The sequence below is a fragment of the Pezoporus flaviventris genome, unplaced genomic scaffold (assembly GCF_033815535.1).
Source record: "Pezoporus flaviventris isolate CSIRO_AGI_PZ_B2104156 unplaced genomic scaffold, CSIRO_AGI_Pfla_v1 ptg000007l, whole genome shotgun sequence".
Classification (NCBI taxonomy): domain Eukaryota; kingdom Metazoa; phylum Chordata; class Aves; order Psittaciformes; family Psittacidae; genus Pezoporus; species Pezoporus flaviventris.
The window spans coordinates 62,385,117-62,407,604 of NW_026892555.1; the positions used below are offsets into that span (position 1 = coordinate 62,385,117).

The 22,488-nt window shown below is 36.0% G+C and overlaps 1 protein-coding gene across 1 annotated transcript in view; it reads left to right on the forward strand.

The window, feature by feature from the left end:
* LOC133267073 (dynein axonemal heavy chain 5-like) overlaps positions 1-22,488 on the forward strand; it is a 459,819-nt gene that overhangs the window by 27,389 nt on the left and 409,942 nt on the right. Inside the window, exons 22-39 of the mRNA XM_061449003.1 lie at positions 1,893-2,100; positions 2,905-2,992; positions 3,111-3,234; positions 3,346-3,509; positions 4,684-4,776; positions 5,969-6,172; positions 7,706-7,786; positions 7,870-8,274; positions 8,426-8,544; positions 10,534-10,670; positions 11,658-11,820; positions 15,059-15,170; positions 15,498-15,626; positions 16,905-17,104; positions 17,210-17,363; positions 19,673-19,939; positions 20,138-20,266; positions 20,657-20,872. Coding sequence (XP_061304987.1) covers positions 1,893-2,100; positions 2,905-2,992; positions 3,111-3,234; positions 3,346-3,509; positions 4,684-4,776; positions 5,969-6,172; positions 7,706-7,786; positions 7,870-8,274; positions 8,426-8,544; positions 10,534-10,670; positions 11,658-11,820; positions 15,059-15,170; positions 15,498-15,626; positions 16,905-17,104; positions 17,210-17,363; positions 19,673-19,939; positions 20,138-20,266; positions 20,657-20,872 — 2,993 coding nt within the window. The remainder of the gene's footprint in view (positions 1-1,892; positions 2,101-2,904; positions 2,993-3,110; positions 3,235-3,345; positions 3,510-4,683; positions 4,777-5,968; positions 6,173-7,705; positions 7,787-7,869; positions 8,275-8,425; positions 8,545-10,533; positions 10,671-11,657; positions 11,821-15,058; positions 15,171-15,497; positions 15,627-16,904; positions 17,105-17,209; positions 17,364-19,672; positions 19,940-20,137; positions 20,267-20,656; positions 20,873-22,488) is intronic.

A 22,488-nucleotide genomic window follows, 5' to 3' on the forward strand; every position in this document is an offset into this window, starting at 1 on the left:
TATTTCTGCCCAAGTCTTAATTTTTGTAAAGAAAACTTTATTTTATAATCCTCAATTATGCATTGAGCTTTTTCCACAGAGCCAGTAAGAGACAAGCTTATCCCTATCAAATACAGCATGAAATTGATTAACTGTTATAAAAGCATCATTGAAATGGACAAATATAAAACCATCAGCAAGACTTTTATGTTGCGGTTCCATGAGAAAACAATACCTTATGCTTGTAAATCGGTTTTTAGTTGAGGTAGACTGGTGTTAGGCTTTCACTTTTCTTCTTCAAAAGGAAAAGCAACCAGATAAACAGAAACAAATGCAGCCAAAATCTGAAAATGAAATGGGGCATGGGTTCATGCAGCTGTTCATTTGTGACTCTGCCATGTGGCACTGGTGCACAATGCTTAAGGCAGGGCTAGTCACCTTGTAGTTTTACCTGACCTTTGCTTGAGTAAAGCACAAGAATCAAATGGCAAGTGGGGTTTTTAATGTTCGTTTTATAGCTCTAAAATAATTTTTTGTGTTTGGTTTGCATAGTTTAGTAAAAGATCTTAAAGAAGGTCTTTTCAATATTATTTATTTATTTTTCCATTTAGGTACTCTCTGCACTGTGTTAAGTGTCTGAATAGGCATAATTCAGGTTTAAATAGTTCTTTGGATCAGCGTTTGCTTTGATGGGAACTGGCCTTATTTGACAAGATAGAGGTTACGCAGCAAGAGTATCCAGGCTATCTCTTGTTTCCTGCTGCTGCAGCTGAAAGTGAATCACCCTTAGAAAGGAAAGCTTTTCTTGAGTGTATGCATCATAATTTTTTGAAAGTGTGCAATATCTAACATGCCCAGAATGCATGCTGGACACTCACAAACTAGGCGTTGGTTCAGTGCATGCCAAATAACTCTGACTTGCCAGTGACATGCTGACCTCACTATACATAAGCTTTTAATGTCTTAGGTGCCTTATTTCCATTGTAATATGTGGAAGTATGGGGGTTCATGGTTGCCTTCTAGACTAAAACTCAGGAGACAAGGTGAAAAAAGTGGATTTAGGACTACCTATTTTATATATTTAAAATAATAATAAAAGCACTAAGAAATGGGTTGGATATTTTTTTCCATTTTAGTTAATAACAAAGACAAGCTCCCTCATTAACTTTCTACTAGGAATAAATTATGTTTTCCACTTAAAGCATTAGCAGTTGAACACCACTGTCACACTGTTGTGGCTTAGATACTATAGTGATTTCTTTCTACATACACTAAGGAGTATTGGTGAGTCAAATGATACTGTCTGATAATAACGAACACAAAGGGTTTCAGGTGAGACATTTCTATTTTGCAATGAAAAGTATGAAAGAAAGGGAAAGATTTTGTCTAGTCTAGTAAGGAACTGTCATTTTTGCATTTAGTTTAATAAACACATTTGTTAAAAGCACTCAATATATCTTTTTCCTAAGTAAGTTAGGTCATAAGCATGAAAGAAGAAATCTAGTGGTTTAAGCAGTATGTAATCTTGGATGAGGGAATTCTAGCCAATGAATTTGTAAGTTAATTACAGTTACAAAAGCACTGGATTTCACTGGGTGTGTATATAGGAGGACCAGAATAATTTTTAGACAGTTGTATCCTTTCTGTTTGTCATTGTATTTTGATGATCCTTTTCCTTACAATGCTCTTTAATACAGAAAAGATATCTTGAAGGCTATTGTACCATTTATCTTAAAATATTTCCATTTAAAGATACCAAGGTAGAGCAAGTCCATCATGTTTCTGTTTCAGGTCTTAATTGCATATTTCATTGCCATTAAATCCTCATTTTGTTGTAATACTGAGGGGGAAGGGGAGATGAGATTTAAGAGGTCTGTATTTTGCATGATATGTTTTAATTTTTTCTTACTTAGTTATTGAGAATGTTTATAGTACCCTGAGGAAGTTAGACTACGTAGTGAAAGAAGTGACTGATACCCTGGAATGCAGAATTGAAAGAATTCTGGAGGATATGTCAAACACTGCTCTGATAATTTTGCCAGAAGATGAACCTTTAGATGTGCTTTCTTTCCTGGAACAGATAGAAAAGCTTGCTGTCTCTGCTGCTCACAAACTGTCTCAGTAGGTTTATTAACTGCACAGATTTGAAGGCCATACTGGGGGGGGGGGGGGGGGGGGAGGGATTATTTATATATTAATGCTTTATGCATAGAGAGTTTACAGGGTACTAGTCCAAAGCAAAATGATAGTCTCAGGATGCAGGGGAGAAACTCCCAAGTACCTTTAATACAGCAGAAGTAAAATTACACCTGTAATGTTTAGCATTTCATATTCTTCATCCTATGGCATTCTAATCAGTAAAAATAAAAATGAAGATGAATAAGAGTTGAAATCTTATCCCCAGGTTAATTGCTTGATTCTTAATGCTAGATAACTAATGTAAGACTTTTCATTCTCCCAGTGGTGCAAATTTTTTGCCCCGCGCTTATTTTCCACATTATAGCAGAATAGTTGTTCAGCTCTCCTCCAGAAAGATACCTGTGCTCATTGTGCAAAATAACATAGTTTCTATTTAGTTTTTGTTTGGTTTTATTTTACTAATTCTGATTTCACAGGTTATTTAACTGCATCATGATATGCCTCTTTTATTAAATATAGCTGAAAAAGAACCCTTCTTTAAGTTATTATGAAGTCCAATTGAATCAGATAGAGTCTGAAAATGAATTTGTTGATAGTCTGCATATCTTAATGTCTTACAGTCTCTGTGTGCTGAAGCAGTAGGAGCAAATTGAAAATTATAAGGGTGTTTCCTTGCACATACAGCTCTTCACAGTGCAGTGGGACTGGGGTGTGTGCCTGCAAAATAACAAAGGGTATTCCTTATGTTTGATTCCCTGTGTGTGACTGTAAGTTTTATTTTTGTAGACAGAGTCAGCAAGTGGAATGCTCTGTGTGTGACCTGGTAGATACTCTTAAGCACAGGTTGAAAGCAGATGCTGGAAAAACTCTGGAGGTAAGGCATTTTTACACTGTAAAAAGTAACCTTTTATAACCTAGTCAGATACTTGATATTTCACTTACATGCTGGATAGCATGTTTGTTTTCCTAAGAATTTCCTTTTCACTCTTCAGGATTCATATGCCTGTACACATCTAGATGTGAAACACAAAACACGCTGCCAAGAATGCTTGTCCTGTAGTTGCTATAATCTGATGGCGCAGCTTTGTCAGAAGAATACTGACTCTTTGGTCAGATGTGAGTCTTCTTCAGATATGTTCAATTTTAATATCACTTTAAGATTATTTCTTTCCCCCAAGCTTATTTTGGTAAAACATCTAACCTCACTTAAATATCAAATTTGTTTAGGCACGAAGATTTCGTTAGAGTCCTTAAGACATCGACTGCGTGTTGTTGACTTTAGGTATCAGACGACTAAGTCTGTAGAAACTCAGAGAGTTCCTTTGTTCAGAGCTGAAATTCAACTGGCTATTCCAAATGTTGTCTTGAGACCAAGTCTTGACGATATTCAGGTAACAAAATAATTGCACATCTCAGTCATTTATGCTAAAACATTTTAAAATGTGTTGTTTTAAAACAAGTGCAAGTTTAATCTGGTATAAGAACTAAAAGGAAGGGGAAAAAAAAAAGATTAAAACTATCTGAGTTCATGACATCACTGGGTGCTGAGGACACGAAGCCACCAATCAGGTTTGTTCTGCTGGCCAGTGGAAGGAAGTGTTTTCCTGAAAGCCAAGAAACTTGTGTTAATAAATCTCTGCTTAAAGGCAAACATTTCAAAGGTAATGCAGAAATAAAAATTAATGCCATTGGTACAGCCTGATTTGACTTTCTAGTCTCCTTAAACTCTTTCAAAATATAAAATGATGGGATCAGTTTTAAGTATCATTCATAAATCAGTGTTCTGTGTAGTGAAATATAAAGAAGAATATTACCAGCCTCAAGCCCTAAAGTGTGAAAAAGTATGATCACTCATTTAACCTTATACTAGCTCAGCAAAGTTCTTACACACATACTTACAATCTCCTATGATGTCTGAAATTATTCACAAAGTATTAGTTGTTTATGGTGGTGATTTGTGGACTTCTCATTTAGCACTGTCACTGTCAAAACTGGTGTTGAATTACTTCTCGGATCTTGTTTGCAGCCTTCATGGTGTTGTCAGTAAGAAATAAGACCACAAAGTGTAATTTTAAAATAGCATAGATAGGAGTTATATATTAATTTATATAGCTGCCTGTACAGATAATAGACTATACCATCATAAATCTAAACAAATGTATTCAGGCATTCTGATGTGAATGTGAAAACTATTATTATTAAAAATAAGTAAGTTTATAACCAGTTTGAGGGGAAATAGTACTATGATTAAGTTATGTGCCCCAATGATGTATGATTAAAGTTCATAAAGTTCTCTTATGCTCTTGTTTGAAAACCACATAAACGTAGAAGCATTACGATAAAACTTTATGGAGTATTCTTTCCCCTTACAATATGTATTTTTGGTGATCCTGCTTCATGCTTATTACTTATTAGAATATTTCTGTAAAGGTAGAGATATAATTTTTAATTTTGGTATTGTTTGGAGGATTTTCACCCCCCACCCCCCCTTTTTTTTTTGTCTTTTCTCCTCTTATTTGTCATAATCCCTCTGTGTGCTCAAGGTGAATATTTTGCTGTTTTCAGAGTGTTGTTAACAAAGCAGTAAATATCGTATTATCAATAGCCAAAGATATCCCCCTGTGGAAATTTGCTTACTTACATCATAAACAGCAGCAGGTGAGAATTTTGTTTTGATTATTTCAAAAATTTAGTATTTTGGTGAAAGTTTCCTAATCTCAAAAGAATATGTTCTGTCCTAATACTTTGATTTGTATTCTGGGGGATCTTCTCATTAAGTGAAAGCCTAGTTTTTGATCTATATACCAAGGGATTGAACATAAGAGTAATAAATCATAAACCTTTTGTTTGGTGGTTTCTAATATTAAAATCAAAAGCTGTTCAAGTGTGGTGATGATAGTGTAGATAATGTATGAAAACTAACACTACCCATGGGTACTACTAACTGAGTATATATTATTATCAGTCTTCTCAGGCAAAGAACTATATTTTAAGTTAAACCTTCAGGCTGCATACAATGCTCCAGTAAATGCAATGTAAATATTTTAACTGGCATGAAATGAGTACTAAAATCTTATGAAGGTCTGAGGTATAGATAGAAACTGAAACTTGTTGAAGTATAGAAACACACAGTAATGGCAATCAAATGGCCTTAATTCTCTCGTTTGGTAATGAAATACAGAACTGTGTAGATCTGTGCTGGAAAGTGTATGTAAAAATACCTTCCTTTTTTGTCAATCTGAGACAAAAAACAGATCATTTCAATGAAAAAAAAACTACAAATAAATAATAATAATTAAAAGAAACCCAACAACAAACAGCCCCCCCCCCCCAAAAAAAACACAAAACAAAACCAAACAAACAACCCCAGACCCCCAGCTAGGAGAGAGGGGGTTGAATTCCATTTCCTCAAGCAGAATTATTTTCTTACTTCCAAGTAGCCAACTTTCCACTGCCTTCAGATGTTTTTTCTGGCCAAAAAATGTAGATTGTATAGACTGTAATTCTACAATGAAGAAATTGGGAAGACCTGAGCAGTTGTGCAGGAGCAGGAAACAGGACAGTTTTATTTGTATATGATGCATATTTGACCTATGTCATTCAGAGATTATTAATATAGAGCTCCACATGGCAATATTTTATAAAATCATCTTTAATGCTACAACTATAGTTCTGTAAAAATCCAAGCTAAGAACAGGGAATATCCTTGTGAATGCTTTCTCTGTATTTTCTATTTGTCCTTAGAGGTACTTATTGTGTGTGCATTATTTAGCATTCTAGAATGTATAAATAAATAAATAAATAAGTGGAACTACTGGACATACGTTTTTTCTTGTTTAATTTATGCCAGATTGAACAAGCTGTTGCTGTAGAGCTAGGTGATGAGAGCAGACTCACCAGGATGGTGGCATTGAAACCTTTAGACAAGCAGATCATCGAGCACAAGGATATAAACAAAGTGGTGATGCAACTAAATACAGTTATTTTATCTCTTAAAACTGAAGCATCAGATCTTCTGAACAGCTTTTCTGAATTTTCAGGCATCTGGGATAAGGTTAGAAACATATTTAATAAAGTATGTTGCTATATTTTGAAATCTTTTAAATGAACTCTTCCATCTTGCAGAAGGAGACTTGGTAGGAATAAGTGTGCTCAGTAGGAATCATTGGTTTCATGGTAGAATCCATATCCTCATAATAACTCTTTTCTTTACGAGACTTGTAATTCTTTACCAATTAAACTAAAGAAGGAAGTAGAAGCACAAAAAGAAATGTTGGGGCATAATCAAGCTTATTCTTTCATATGAGTATGCATCTTCCTCACAGCATCTTGTATGCATAGGTTATAAAAAAGAATAATTTAGCGGAGTCTCCAAGAAACTGCTGACTACAGAACTACTCCTGACTATTAAACTGACTAGTTCTTCTTCAGAAGCCACTGCTAAAAGCAGGTTTTCTATTTCTTCACAAAAATTATAAACTAAATCTAGGAAATCTTTCCAGTAATAAGGAATCCAAAGCAGAAGTGAATCAGGGCTTATGGAGCTGTCTTTGTGAGGAGGTGGGTCCAGTCACATAAAAAGCTATGAGGAGACATTTCCATCTCTTCATGGCTTTTTGGGTTCAAAATCTTAATGCTTAGTTATTTCAGGTTTTGGAGATACTGTTTGAGCTAACCACCTGTTGATGGTATGTCATTTCATCCTGACAAGACCAGATTAGATGATGCAATTGCATAATAATGTTTCCTTTTTACTAATATCGTCTAAAATTAATCTTCTCCTTAACCTTAAAATTCTTCAGGAGTTGGCAGTGTTACCCCTGTCTTAGTAACGTCTGTGGGACCACTGGGAACTCATTATTGGCCAGAACAGCTGTAATAGCTTCTCAGGGACCTCACAGTGCAGGCTATAGATGAATGTTATTGAACTGGGCAGAGACCATTTGCCTGTAATTGAACCAATAGTCAAGCACATTTATTGAGCTGGTGACACTGAAGTTCTCACCTCTGCAGATACTATCCTACCTTATGAAAAGGAAGGATGCTCAGTGCTCTAGCATTTAAGCAAGCTTCAACAAGGTAAATGTTCCTTCTTCACTTAGATCCATCCTTCCTGCCAAACTGTGCTTTCTCCAAATGGCCAGGCCATTTGTAGCTAGAAATTGCAGTTAAATGTACTGTTTCAGGAAGAGTGAAGACAGCTTAGTGCAATTACTACCATGTAATACCTGTTAGAGGTTGTGAGCTGCTTTTGGAGGTTTGCAGACAGAAGGAAAGGAAGTTTTTCCAGCAAAGTTTTAGCAGATACATTGTAATTTTGTAATAATATTTGGATGGATAAGTGATATCCTGATCTGTGTCAGTTTCTGAGTTACAGATAGATTTCAAGTGCTTTAAAGGGTACTGTACAAAGAGTAAGAGTCAGGAAAAGTAATTCAAGTGAGATACATAATTTGATATTAATGCTGACATTTTAATATCTTTTAGAGAGGAAATGTTTGGTTTGCACAGTACAATAGGCAGCTGAGTCCCCCACTGGTTATTGTAATACTAGTGATAATAGTTAAATTAAACTTCTTTTATCTAGGATGCAGAGGAAAAAGTGAGGGAATTTACAGATACTAAACCAACAATGGCTGAATTCCAAACTCAAATCAGATACTTTTCTGTAAGTATTATATCTTTAATAAAATAGAACCATTCAGAGAAATTGTAATGCAAATAAAAGCTGAACCCTTGTGTTTGTCTTAGCAATTAGAAATGCAAATCAGAGAACTCCCAAATCACTGTGTGCTGGAATCAGTGGATATTGTGACAGAGTCATTGAAAATAGCTTTAATTCAGGAGTGCCGCTCAAGACAAAGAACATTTGGATTGGCTTTGAATAAAAAGTCTGCCACAGACATGGATGAAGTTTATTCATTCATTGAAAATGTTAGCAAGAGGTTAAGCAGACCTATCCATGATCTTGATGATGTACGGGGAGCAATGGAAGCACTAAAGGAAATTAGAGAAAATGAGATTAAAATTGACATGACAGTTGGACCTATAGAAGAATCTTACTCTGTGCTTCATAAACACAACCTGTTCTTTCAAGATGGAAATACAGAAAGAGTTGATGGATTGGCTTATGCCTGGAAGAACCTAAACACACAGGTACCATAGCTGTATTATTTCTCAAATCATATACATAACAAATCTGCTGTCAGCCTTTTCAATGTTGAAATGTTAGAGCTATTTTCTCAAAACTCAGTGCTTTTTTTTTCTGCCGCTTTTATACCTGTTGTTCCTCTTTGTCTGCATATAGGCACTGAAGGTTGAGGACTTGCTGCTGAAAGTACAGCCAGATATGAAAACAGATTTACTGAGCGATATCAAAAAATTCCAGATTGATACTACAGCATTTTACAAAGATTATGATGAAAAGTAGGTGATCTCTGGTACATACAGCTATGCTTCATTAGTGATTGCTCAAAAATGGTGTATCTGAAGGGCTTCAGAAAGTAAGTGCAGTACAGCCTCAATGTATAAATGACAGCTGGAAAACAAAGAAAGGTTAAATTCAGAATAATACAAGATAGACAGATACTCTTACTGTCACAGACTCATTCCCATGATTTCAGTGCTGGAGTTGGTGAAATTCTGGAGGAGTCAATAGGTTGGGGAAATAAAAAAAAAAAAATAATTCTCAATCATGATTCAAATTTAAAGTTTTTTCAGGACAGTACATGCACAGTGTAGTTTTTTTGGCAATGAAGTTCACATCAGCAGCTGACCCAAGGCAGGCACTGTGCACCTATACCCCACGGGCAGTGTGAAGCAGTTTTATGCACAGCCTCTGCAGGCCGCCTTGCTGTTACGAACAGAATTCAGTGTATGCATAGAGCACGCACCCCTGGAGGGATTTGGGGAATGTGTACTCTTCCCCTAGGCAAATGCTTTTGCATTAGTGTTACAAGCAGGGTAGTCCAGATGGTAACCGGGTGCTTGGCTTCAACCTTTGCTTCACCTGCAGTGAAACTTGTTGAAGGCACGCTAGCAGTGCATTTGAGTGCAAGCTTTGAGACTCCAGCTATAGACACAAGGTGAATTTACACCTACTAGAACACCAAGTTGCTGATGTGGATGCCCACATAGAGCTGCCTGCAGTTCTGCTCTCAGAGGAATTCCGAAGGAATTCCTGGAAACACCCCATAGCTCCTACCAGTTGTAGGAACCCTGAGAGCATGCCCCCACCTGAAGGTTCAGCTGCCTGGGCTCAGGGCCAGCTTAGAGCTAATGCAGCTGAGGGCAGCTGAAGGCTTCCGCTTTCCTTTGGTGATAGAGAACTCCCAGAAAGCTCTCTTTGGAGGCCTCAACAAGACTGACACCCCTTCCTGTGGGATCTGCTTGTAAGCTGAGGCTTCACTGCTTGCCCCCCTTCCCTGACCTACAGCTCCACCTCCATCACTAGCTAGGCCTTTGCCTGTCCATGTACCATACTGACCTTAACCTGGATCCCAGTGCACAGATAGCCTGATCTCAGATCACCCTGATAACCACAGGACTGTGTTTCACTCTGTGAACTGATAACCACCCTGATAACCACAGGACTGTGTTTACCTTCACTAGACTTGCTCCGGACCCTGACTTGCTGACTTGCCTTCCCCACTTTACCTTGGTCTTGTGTGATCATTGTGGATTTGTCTAAAGATGTGGACTCTCATTTGAACCTGACTACCACACCCAGGCTTGCCCTGCTCTCGTTGCACATCTACTCTAGGACTCTGACCCAGCTGCCTTTGCTGACTGTGTTAATTGCTTTCATCTCCTGGTTCCATTTTCCTTGCTGAGCAGCCAGCCTACACTCCTCTCTGATGCTCATGTGCCTATATTTCTTTCTAGAAATAATCATGGCACAACAGAAGATGATATGCTTACAGTTCTCATCCCAAAATATTATGATGCAGCCAAGAAGTGGTCCCAGGCATGAGAGCTGGGGGTTACTTCATTATGTGCTTCATTATGGTTCTAATATCAGCTACTACAGTTTTCACCCCTCAATTATATATATGTACCAGCTGTGTTTCCCTTTTTAAGAATGTAAATGAAAATAATCATTAAAACTTATTTTATAAAAGTAATAGAATATATCAAAGAAAAAACACTTGTAGGTCTTTTTAGCTGGTTGTAAGAGGTGTGGTAATGAATTTCATTATTAGAAAATAAGTTGGGCTTTATTTCTGGGACTACTCAGTATGTACTGTTGGGACACTGGATATACTTTCCATTTTCTCTTTATTGTCTTTTGTGAAACTCTCTAGAAAAAATGTTAGAAAATATTCAATACTCTTCAGTGAGTAAGGACTGGGTTCTGTTGTGCTTCCTTGTAAAACCTATATGATACTTGCACTGAATTTGGTTTGTTTTTTACAGGGGCCCCAGTGAGGAGAATGTTCCTCCCCATGAAGCAAGTGACAGATTACAGATCTTCCAAGCCAAATTTGATGAACTATGGAGGAAGTATATCTCTCTTTCTGGTGGGGAAGAATTATTTGGTCTTCCTATCACAGGTAGTTTCTCAGGGGATACAGATACCTGATCCTAGGCTATTAATTTTTTCTTATGGGTCCTGATGAATGCATTCAGTGATGGATTTATTATAGAAAAATTCTTTGCAGTATGTTATTATTGTCTTTCTTATGAAAAGACATGTGAAACTGGCTCTCTGTCTGCACATATATAAATATCAGGTGGAAAAATATCGCACTGCTGGTGTATCTCAGGGTCCAGCTGCCTACCAATCTTGCTTGTTCTGTTCAGAGTTAAGCACATCTCCTGTCTATATTCTTCCATGTCCAAATTTGGGAAACATGTTGCCAAAGTAGTCAGGTTGTCCCTGCTTCAGATATAAATTTCAGATATAAAATTAATTCCCCTGCTTCAGATATAAATAAATTTCAGATATAAAATTAATTCCCTTGTGCTGTGCAACTGATTTGTAATATCCTGATGTCTCTTTTTTAGACACATTTCAAGTCTGGAAGACTGTGGTGTAAATTAAACACTTCAATTTGTACTTACTAAATTCAGTTTATTTTCCTGTCTGAAGACATATACAACAATCACAATATATTTAAGTAGGAATTCCCAAATATATGAAAGAAACTAAACAATCTTACATGTCTGATGAGGAATGGCTGAGGGAACTGGGGTTGTTTAATCTGGAGCAGAGAAGACTCAGGCAGACCTTATTGCTCTCTACAACTACCGGGAGGAAGACAGAGTAAGGATGTGGCTGGTATCTTCTCCCAAGTAAAAAAATTACATCTACTGTTATGGAAGAATATTTATAAAAAATCATCAATCTAAACAATTACTGATCTTCTTACATAAAGTAACTGGAAGAATTTCTTTTACTAGATACTATGTAAAAGACTGCAAGTCTGATTTCATATATTTATTACATACCAAGTTTAGAAATACATGGATTTTTATGTTCATGAATATTGTTGTACTTAATTAACACTCACAAATTTCTATTTTAAAATTTGAAACAGAATATCGTGAACTGCACAAAATTAAACGTGAGCTTTCAATGCTTCAGAAACTTTACAGTCTTTATAATTCAGTTATTGTTAGTATTGATGGATACAATGAAATGCTTTGGAATGATTTAAATATTGAAAAAATTAACAGCGAACTCCTGGATTTTCAAAACAAGTAAGTTTTTATATGCTAAAGTTCAGACAATTTTTATTTCTCAGCTCTCTGTTAATTAGCTTGTGAAAATTGCTCTGAGGGGCAAAAATCGGTTTATTTCAAGCTCAGGCTTGCGCAAGCATTCAGCACAGCTCCATTAGTTTTAGACTGGTGCATGAACTTTGCTCTGTCTGTGAGTTGCTTTAGGCATGTTGGGATATACCAGCATAGTAGGTTTTAGCTTATATAAGAAGGTACATAAATCTGTGGCATGGTGATTTCCTGAAACCACCTAAATCCACCTACTTAGTTATTTAGTTTACAGTTAATTGTCAGTCTGTGATGTTAGAATTTTGAAGTTACTATCTACTTCTGCATGTTTATATGGATTGAAATTGTTATTTCAAGACGGCTAGATAGCCGAACTAAATTCTGAGGGGTTATTTATGAGGTTTGAGAGGAATAATGTTTTCCACATTGCAGGCAAAATGACTATTATGTGAAATCATGCTTTGCTGAAGTTAGAGGAGTTTTTCTCCGCTGTTGGTAAAGATGCACCTTTGGTTTTTCAACAGCGCAGCTGGGTCTGCAATACTTCCTTGGCCAGCTTGTTACTTTTCCCAGATGGAGGGGCTTATGAACCAACAGGATTTGAGTTGTTTCATCTTTGGCAGCTTTCTAATTTCTGGCACTGGTGTATGGTGGAATTGCTAGAAAAAGGGAATTTTGTTGCAGGCAAAAGTGGAGAGTCTATATGCAGGTCTTAAGTATTCTGTGCATCCATTTCTTTTGAGTAGTTACGTGTACCAGTCTATGTTTTACTCTTAACAGGAATTCTTGAATATACATGAGACTCAAATTACATGCAAAAGTTTGAAAATAAATGAAAGATTTTTATCTGGTGCATATCTGTTGGAATAAAAAAGTGAACTGTCTCTGTTTTCTTTCTTCTTTTATTATTTTTGCATAGCATTTTTTTTTCACCTCTTTATGCAGTGGCTCTGATCACTTTCATACTCAAGAGCTCTTTTCTGCAGAGCCTCTCTTCTGGAACAGCCACTGTGTCACTGCTTCACCAGATCAGCTTTTGATTTTGAATTCTCCAGTGTGACTTGAGAGAGATTTCACTTCCATTTTGGAAGTGAAAATTCAAAAGACTGAGACCACATGTGTTTTTCATTTCATCCCAAATCTTTGAAAATCATAAGACAACTTACTTGTGCTCAATTTTTTTAGTCAAATATTAATTTGTGTGTGTTATCATTTCAGCAGGATCCGTTTCTATACACACTGAAGGAGTGTGAAATGTACACAGGAGTGTGTGGAGTGTACTTTTTTTCTGGGGAAACTGAATGAACTGTCTTCTAGTCATTAGTTTGAAAAAAAACCTCTTGCCTTTTTTTTTTTCAAATAATAATCCTCATTGTCTCTATAGTTAATTATATTTCACAGGTTGGTAGGACTATCTTTATGCTTCCTTCTTATGGAACTCTGAATGCAGCCATTGTGTGACAACAGTTTTGAATGTTATTTGCTTCAATTTTTACTTCATGTGTGACTTTTTTTTCCCTCTCATGTGTCAAACTACATTTGGAACAAGGTGACCACCAATAGGTAGTAAATATTTTTTGTAATAGAAGTCTAACCAGGTACTATCTTTCCTTTGGCAGGCTTGGTAGCATTATTGCATCAATTTATTTTCTTTAAAGCTGAAAAAACTTAATGTATACATGGGGTACCCACAGAAATAACTAAGATGATATTATATGATGGTATGAAAGGTGAAGGAATACTGGAAATGCAGTTAGTGTTATAGCATAATTGTAAAGATATGCATAGTTCTTTACTGTAATGTTCTTTTTTCCTACCCCTTTTGAAAATAGTAATATAATAGAAAACCTAGAATCATGAAAAGAAGAATCACAAATATAGCTGTAGGTGAAAATAAATCAATTTAAAAGGAGATAAAAAGGATAAGAGAAAATGCATGTGGTAGAGAGTATTATAGAAGCTTATATAACAGCTAGAGAGAAGTTTCCCATTATGTTGTACTGTAATATAGTGTAAAGAGAATGTCCAATAAATTTAAGAAGGAAGTTTAAACCTGATCAATAAAGTAGGTTTTTAACTTAGTGTGTAACTCACAGAACTTGCTGTTAGAAGATACTACTGAGATCAAAGTAAAGAAAAAAAGCTGTAAAAAAATAATAATAAAGCAGTTTTCATTACCAAGATAAGAGATCCCATTTCTAATTGCCAGCCTAATACAGAGTTTGTAAGAATGTTGTTGTGCACACCACAGAGGTAGCCAGGAGCTGTTTCTTAAAGTCTTATGAATACTTGGCATACTATCATTTTCCATTCTACAATGTTTTGCTCTATATACTTAATACTATTGTTGGATTCAAGGTGAAAGACTATAGTGATTTTAGTGCCATGACAAGATGCATATGTTCATATCTACCTCTTACCAGCAAGCCATGAAGAATTCACACATGCTCCAGCATTGTGTGAGTGACAGATCTGTCTGATTTTGAGCTGTGAAAAATGGAGAATTTCTTTGAAGGAGTTTTTCATTTTATGCAGCTTTTAATTTGTGCCATTGAGCAGTAAGAGAACTGCTGTCAGTCTTTGGTCCAGAGCTTTGACAGATGAAGACTGGCATGATTTGTTAGAAGCAAGTGGGGCTGTGACAGTTCTCAGTACAAGAAGTTCTTCATTTTCTTTTTCTTTTTTTCATCTTGAAATTGTGCATAAAGGAAGATATTGCTTTAAATATCTTTCATACAAAGTAGGTATAAAATAGGACTTGTTTACTTGAAACAGAAGTAATTTTCTGTTTGCAAGCAGGTCAGTTTTAATTTAGCATGTACTTTATTTTGCTTGAATAATACATGTTGTTTGATCCTTAGTCCCCTTTACAAAATCAGATGTATTTTCAAATTTTTAGTAAAACAAAGACACTCCAAAACCTGAAGTTCAGACACAGTTTTGCACTTGAAATTAACCTCCTTTAATTCTAAATGAAATAGAAACCAAAACCTTCTAGTGTGATTTTTTTTTTTACTGTCTTAAGCAGTGTTTCATGCCTGTGATCAAAAACAATCAGCTATATATTATGTTGCCAACCTGCAATTGAATTTTTATTTATAGTCCACTGGTTCACTAGTTGAAAAATGAGAAGATATTTTACTATTAAATGGTGGATTGTGATTTTACAGAATAAAATATTTCCTCCTTTTTTGTGTCCTTTTTAAAGAATCCGCAAGTTACCGAAGGCATTGAAGGACTGGCAAGCTTTTCAAGACCTAAAAAAGAAAATCGATGACTTCACAGAGAGCTGTTCTTTGCTTGAAATGATGGCAAACAAAGTATGTTCGGCATAATAATTTGGAGATAAGATTCAGTTCAAAACTTCTTTTGAGGACTAGATTGTATGACTATAAGATGCTTTCCATAATTCTATTTTTATAGATAAAAGCAGCTATGTTTATGGCAAAAATCTAGCTAGGCTTAGTTACAGAAAAGTAAAACAAAAGACTTCATAATGTGATTAGAACTATTAATACTTTCAGTGGAATGGAAATCAAGTCTCTTCAATTTACTTAAAACATGCAGTGCAAAAGTATGTGATCATTCTACTCCTAAAGGTAACAGAATTTGCAAAAATCTTCCTTAATTCCTATGGACTTTTCTAGGCAATGAAGTCACGACACTGGGAAAGAATTGCACAAGTAACTGGTCATCCCTTTAATGTTGACTCTGAAAATTTCTCTTTGAAAAACATAATGGATGCCCCTTTATTAAAATATAAAGAAGATATTGAGGTACACGTACTTTTCTGTTTGCTCTTAATGAATAACTTGTGATCTGGGGCTCTGTGCTTTTGAAATACTGTTTCTAGTTTAAAAATGGAGTTTGGTAGCTGGTATTACCAGCGATGGTTAGTTTATTTCCTTTTCATTCTGAAGAAGGGTTAAATAGATAGATGGTATTACAGTAATCCTTCCATAGAAGGAATTATATTGTTTTAAGAGTAATGTGGTTTTGTTATGCTTCTGTTTTAGGGTCTGCTTATTATAATCTTTTTCTTCCTTTTATGTGTCTTCTTAGAAAAAATAGTTGATATAAGTCTGATCCTGTTAAGGGCTCAAAATCCTTGGAACATGTACAGTAGAATTCGGGGATATAGGCTTGAAGGAGAACAAGGTTCTTTAGTATTTCAGAAGTATCTCTTTGCAGGAGCACAGAGCAATGAGAATGCTTCTGTAATGTACACTAACTATGAAGCTATTGCCCCCTCTGTTTTGGGGAAGTAATTATCTATCAAGTGTATTAGCTTTATGCTCATCTTCTGCAAGAACAAAGTATAGTTAAAAAATATGGAAAAGCCCAACAGTTTCTAACTTCAGTTCTGTTGTCACTTAGCTTGATCTGTGGTCCCTCCAGATTAGCGACCTGATCTGTTTTGTTCCACAGAAGAGCAATGTTGAGACAAAAACATAAAATCAAACCTCTGCTGTCCAGATTTCCAGAAAAGAATTTAAGTCATGTGAAAGGTTCAGAGTTACAGTCTTACACTCAAAGACTAAACCTGTGATGGAATCCAATATACTACTGAACGTGAATTTGAGGTCCAATCTGTGTAGGTGCTCCTTTTGTCTCTGATGAAATAACCAATTTTATGACAGTCCTCACTGTATTTAATGAGAAGCAGGCAGTCATGTTGTTCATGTACACTCTATTCTTGAACTGTATTGGTTTTAACTGGGAATGCATATTTTCCTTAAACCCCTCAGTAGGTGTATTTGACTTCAAATTTTAATACAAACAGAGAGGTAAATTCTGCCTGCAGATTCACTGAGTCAATGAACTTTCAAAGGCATAAGGTGCTAGTACTAGTGAAGATGAAATGTTTGCTACAAGCAGTACTATAATATAAGCTAGTTTGTAATATAATAATTTTGATGTGTTTCCATATATATTTTCATTAGCTAGAACTTACACTGAAGATTGGATCTAGCTAATGAATTTTAGTTGTCTTTATAAGTGTGCATTTTATTAGCCTTAGAGAAATGTCATTTACTTGTTTAATTTTTACACAGGACATCTGCATCAGTTCTGTTAAAGAAAAGGATATTGAAGCAAAATTGAAGCATGTCATCAGTGAATGGAATACTCATGCTTTCAGTTTTGTCCAGTTCAAAACTCGAGGAGAACTCCTTTTGAAAGGATCAGATACATTGGAGAAAATAGCTTTGGTGGAAGACAGCATCATGGTATTGGGGTCACTTATGAGCAATAGGTACAAAACTTAATAAATGCATATATTGTGTGAATGTAATCAAATGCAAAAGTAAAGAATGATCACATTAACATCTTTTTCCCTTTAACTCACATTCATTCACAGGTATAATGCACCCTATAAGTCCACCATACAACAGTGGGTTCAGAAGTTGACCAATACTGCAGAGATAATTGAAAACTGGATTACTGTACAAAATCTCTGGATTTACCTTGAAGCTGTGTTTGTTGGTGGAGACATTGCAAAACAACTACCTCAGGTATGTTGATTTATGATAACAATATGTTAATGGCAATGTGTTGTACCAAGAGATTAGCCACATCACAGAGTTTACTTGCCAATGCGCTTAAGTTTTGTGGGCAATGCATAGGCACTTCAGAAGAAGCTTTGCCAGACTGAGGTCTGTCTGTTTGAATTGCTTAGAACAGGAGCAGGATTGCCTGCAATTCAGGCTCTAATGTTCCTCTCAGCTTGCAATGTTAGTGAATCATATTATAGTACAGGGCTCAGGACTACTTGGTGGTACAAAACTGCTTCACTGCTTTTACCATATATACAAATTCCCTTTGTCCTGATGCACACGTTTATAGGCTCTACATTATGTAATAGAATGACAGATTTTCCCTATGAAAGCTGTACTTGCTAGGACTCAAATATGATGAAGTCCCACAGAGGTATGATGCAAGACTTGGGCAGCTGCATGTGTACTAGTCTGTGTGGGCTATTGCAAACTCTTCAAAAGGCAGTTATGACCTTCCATGATAGCAGCTGCAAAACAGTTAAGGGACAATCTGACTTCCTGCAGGAAAGCAATACCAGAGTAAGTCATCCTCTGTTGTGTCTGCTGATAGTCTTTCATACAGTTCTAACACACCACAGCTCAGTAGCACTGGATCAAACAGTGCTGTAACTTAAGAAAATGTGATTATTGGGAATTTTTTAAATATGAATTTCTGACCACATCTTTTGTAATTAAAGGCTTATAATTTCCAAAACTAACATTAATTTTTGTAAGTAAAGTAAAGCTTTATTAAATGCAATTTAAGATAATGGTACTTTTTTTACTTAATGAGATCTGTGCTTATCAGAAAATCAATAAGCAGTTTTTGCAGATAAACAAATGCTGCAGCACAGTTGATAACTCCTAAAGCTACTTGTTGCAAGGATGGTACATGAACCAGTATTCTGAAAAAAAGCAAATGTGGTGACTGTCTTTAAAGGGGGAGGAGAAGGAACAGCTTGGTGGAGGAGTAATGATAGATGAGTGGGCTTAATTGCAATTCCTGGATGAATACTGCAACAAATAACTGTCTGTAAGCATCTGGAAGTTAACAAGGAGATGAGTAACAGTCAGTGTGGATTTGTTAGGAGCAAAAACCTGTCAAACAAATCTAATTTATTTGTAGGGTGTGCAACAAGCTTTGTGGATAGAAGAAAACCAGTAGTTGCTATAAATTTTGATAGGCTTTTGATGTTTTCTCTCATCTTAGTATCAGAAAATGAGTTTTAGATTACTGGTTTATAAAATGCAGGCAGAAGAGTGGAATGTGTAAACAGCAGTAAGTCTAAAGAAACACGTAGACAAATTTGGAAGAACATAGAGGAGGGTGATAAGAATGAGGGACTATCCAGGAAGGGTGATGTGCAAGAAAAGACTCAGCAAACTAGGCTTGTTTGGCTTGAAGGAGAAGAAAAACTGAAGAGAAGATGTGACATGTTTTTTCAAAAATAAGGGCTACTCTCAGCAGAAAGAAAACAATGTGTTCTCTGTATCTATGAATGTGATGGGAAGTGATGGGTGTACACACAAGAAGGATAAAGCTTGGATATCAAAAGAGAGTCACCAGTAGCAAAGATTGCCTGGAGGGGCTTCTAAATCTCCAGTCCTGAGCATCTTTAAATAATGGTTTTCAGGAGTGGCATGGGTATGACCCTGCCTTGTGACAGGTAAATGGCTTTGGGTGTTCTCTTGATATCAGTTCTAGCTCTCAGATAATTTGTGACCCTATTACCATTAAAATTGTTTTAGGTGAAGAAAATGTGTTTAAAGTTAGTATACCCATCATATGAAAATATTTATTCCCCAGCTATCAGTATCTGAGAATTTGAATCCCTTCACCTACCATACCTTACAAATGGAGCAGCTTCAGACTATTTATAGTGGGTTTGTTAGTCAGGTATTACCATTAACAACTTATTACTCATAACCTGTGTGGAACAGCCATTATGACATTGTGTGTTACTATTAGGAACAGTCATTTCTGAGAAGGATGCTGAGTTTCCTGGTGTGTGTTGGAATCCTTTTATATGGATAATTTTGGTGCCCAACATAAAGTAAAAGACATTTCCAGAGCTGTCCCATTGGACTCTTTGTCTTGCAATTTGAACTCTGGTCATTATAAACACTGATCATTATAAGCATGCCTATAAATATTCATACATTAGTCCTGCAAAGAAGGCTTGATCAGCAAAGGAAGTATTAAACTGTTACTTTGTCTCATGGAATTCTTTAATTTTTGGAATTTAACAAACATGAGAAAGAGTTAATGCATTTTTCATGTACTCCAGGAAGCCAGAAGATTTCAGAACATTGATAAATCATGGCAGAGAATTATGCAGAGAGCCCATGAAACATCAAACATCGTGCAGTGCTGTGTTGGAGATGAGACTTTGGCACAGCTATTACCACATTTGCTGGAACAATTGGAAATCTGTCAGAAATCACTGACTGGGTATTTGGAAAAGAAACGGTTAATATTTCCAAGATTTTTTTTTGTATCTGACCCTGTACTTCTGGAAATCCTTGGTCAAGCATCCGATTCCCACACTATCCAGGTACAAATAATAAAACAATAATGTTCTTACAGTCGATATTAGGAAGTGAGGCCTGTGGAGGGTTCTGTTATTTAGTTGAGGGAATTCACTTAGGAAAAGATCTAGAGAATCTTCTAATACAGGATTTAAAGACAAAGTAAGAATGCCATATCAGATCAGTTTATGGAGCTTTTTTTTTCTTCTCTGATTCTATTGTAGGCACATTTGTTAAGTTTGTTTGACAATGTTAACCGAGTTGGATTTAATGAAAAAAACTACGACCAGATTTTATTGTTTGAATCACAGGAAGGAGAAGAGGTCAATATTATTGAACCAGTTTTAGCTCAGGTAATGGAATATATTGCAGTTTTTCATGACTTAATTTGAAGTAGATTTATGTTTTAGAGACCAAAAGTGTGGCATCATGCTGTTACTTGACAAGCTGAAAGAAAACTTTTCAATGTGAACAGAAGAGCAAGGGCCAGAAAGGACACTACATTTGTGTCATTTTGTAATGATTGCTGTTTTTTCAGCAATAGTAATGTGAACTGCCAAATCCATCACATATCTCTAGAAGGACAATGGAGCAGAAGGAGAGAGGAGCCTTTTAGAGATGAAAGAATAACAAAGAGGGAAATGGGAGTACGAAGGTCTGGGAAAAAAGTCACATGGTGTTTTTTTTCTCCTTGTGAATTATTCATGGACTGATTCTTTAAAGGTACTTTCTTATTATTTCAGGGCAATGTGGAATTCTGGTTAGGTCAGCTGCTGGATGGGATTAGGAAAACAATCCACACCATCATTAGACAGGCATCAGTGGCTATTAGTGATTCAGGATTTAAGCTGTATGACTTTCAGGCAATGTTTCCTGCACAAATAGGACTTCTGGGAATTCAAATGATCTGGACCAGAGATGCAGAGAAGGCACTGAACAGTACCAAAACAGACAAAAAGGTAGTACTTAATGAATCTTTGGGGATTAATTAAAACTATTGTTTGGAACAGTGCATATTGTGAAAAGTTAAAAGTAACGTGCAGGAAAAAAAAGCGCAGAATACTAGTTAAGTAATCAGAATAACAAACAAACCAGCAGGAAAACAGAATGATAAAAAATGTGTTGAGATCACACCTCCTCATCCCAACATGTGATTTAGAATTGTTCCTAATCCTGTGATTTTCTGTATTGTTCTGTCAGCAGGGTCGTCTTGGGAAGGGACAGTTTCTCAGTCAGAGAATATAGGGAATTTTATCCTATTACTTTCCCAAAACTTAATTGGGAAAGAAAGAAGAGCTCCCAAAATTTGGGGAAATAGCTGTGCTTCATGAGCATTGGTCTGCTCTAACAGAATGTATTAGATTCTTCAGGTGTTGAACTTTTTTTTTTGTTTAGGGAAAGAATAGAAGCCATTTGGGGAGGTGCTGGTTTAATCTCAAACATGTAGAGAGAAGATGCTGTTAACACCAAGGTGTTATTACTCACACTGAATCTATGAAGGTGGCAGGAGAGGATGTGAACTAAAGAGTTACAAATCAATCAAGAATATGCAATGAGATTGGTCTAAGAACTAGTCACACTATTCTACCATAAAAATTAATGTAGGGAAAAAATGCCATGCTGTGCTTTGATACTGAATGAAAACAGAGACTCTAGACTATGGGGAAGACCAAATATTTTTTTTTACATTTTCTGCACTGTACAAAGTTTAAAAGGGCACAAACCTGCTTTTGGTCCTTGCCAGTTCATATGTTAGCTAAACACAAAGATTCTTTTGCATTAACTAGAAAACAACTCTGTGTGTGTGTGTGTGTGTGTGTGTGTGTGTGTGTGTGTTTGGGGGGCATGGAGCTTGTTTAGTTCTCTGTTAGTTTTGCAGTGGTTTTTAGCACTCTTTTCTCAGCAAACAGTGTGAGTTTTAGGCTTTGCATATATTTGCAGAAAGCTAGTTTTCTTACACGTTTGAACAGGAGTATATATAAGCTGCTTTTTCTGAAACCTCAGAGCTTGTTAAATTGCATATAGCAGGAACATCACTGACAGAGGCTGATGTTGCTTATATAAGTCAGTATAGTACAGTCAGTTTTGTATTTTGTGGAATTTTGTAGCAGAATCTAGTGTCACAAAAGATATTATTACTTTAGAATTAACATCTAAAATTACACTATATTTCACCCCTTTTCTGATTAGAAGATGTGATAGATCTCCAGATTTCTGTTCCTGCTAAAGAATAGATACTGCTTGGGCTGATGTGCAGTACCCAAAACCAGAGACTGATAGTTCTGAAGATGTTCATGGATGCAATAACCTGAAGATGTAATATATAGTAGAAGGAGCAATAGCCAAGGAATAAAACATTATGATGTGACCTATTCACCTAGATATAGTGTTATTGTACTCTGATAGGCTAAGAATGCATTCATGGAGGGCAGCCTGCAAATCTAAATTCAGGATTCCAAGCCTAATAAATATAAAGCAGATCATAGATGTCATAGGCCCATGTGTTTCCAGGTGTTTTTTATTTTTTATTGTAAAAATTGGAAGAACAAGTGATGTTTCTATTAATACAGTTGTT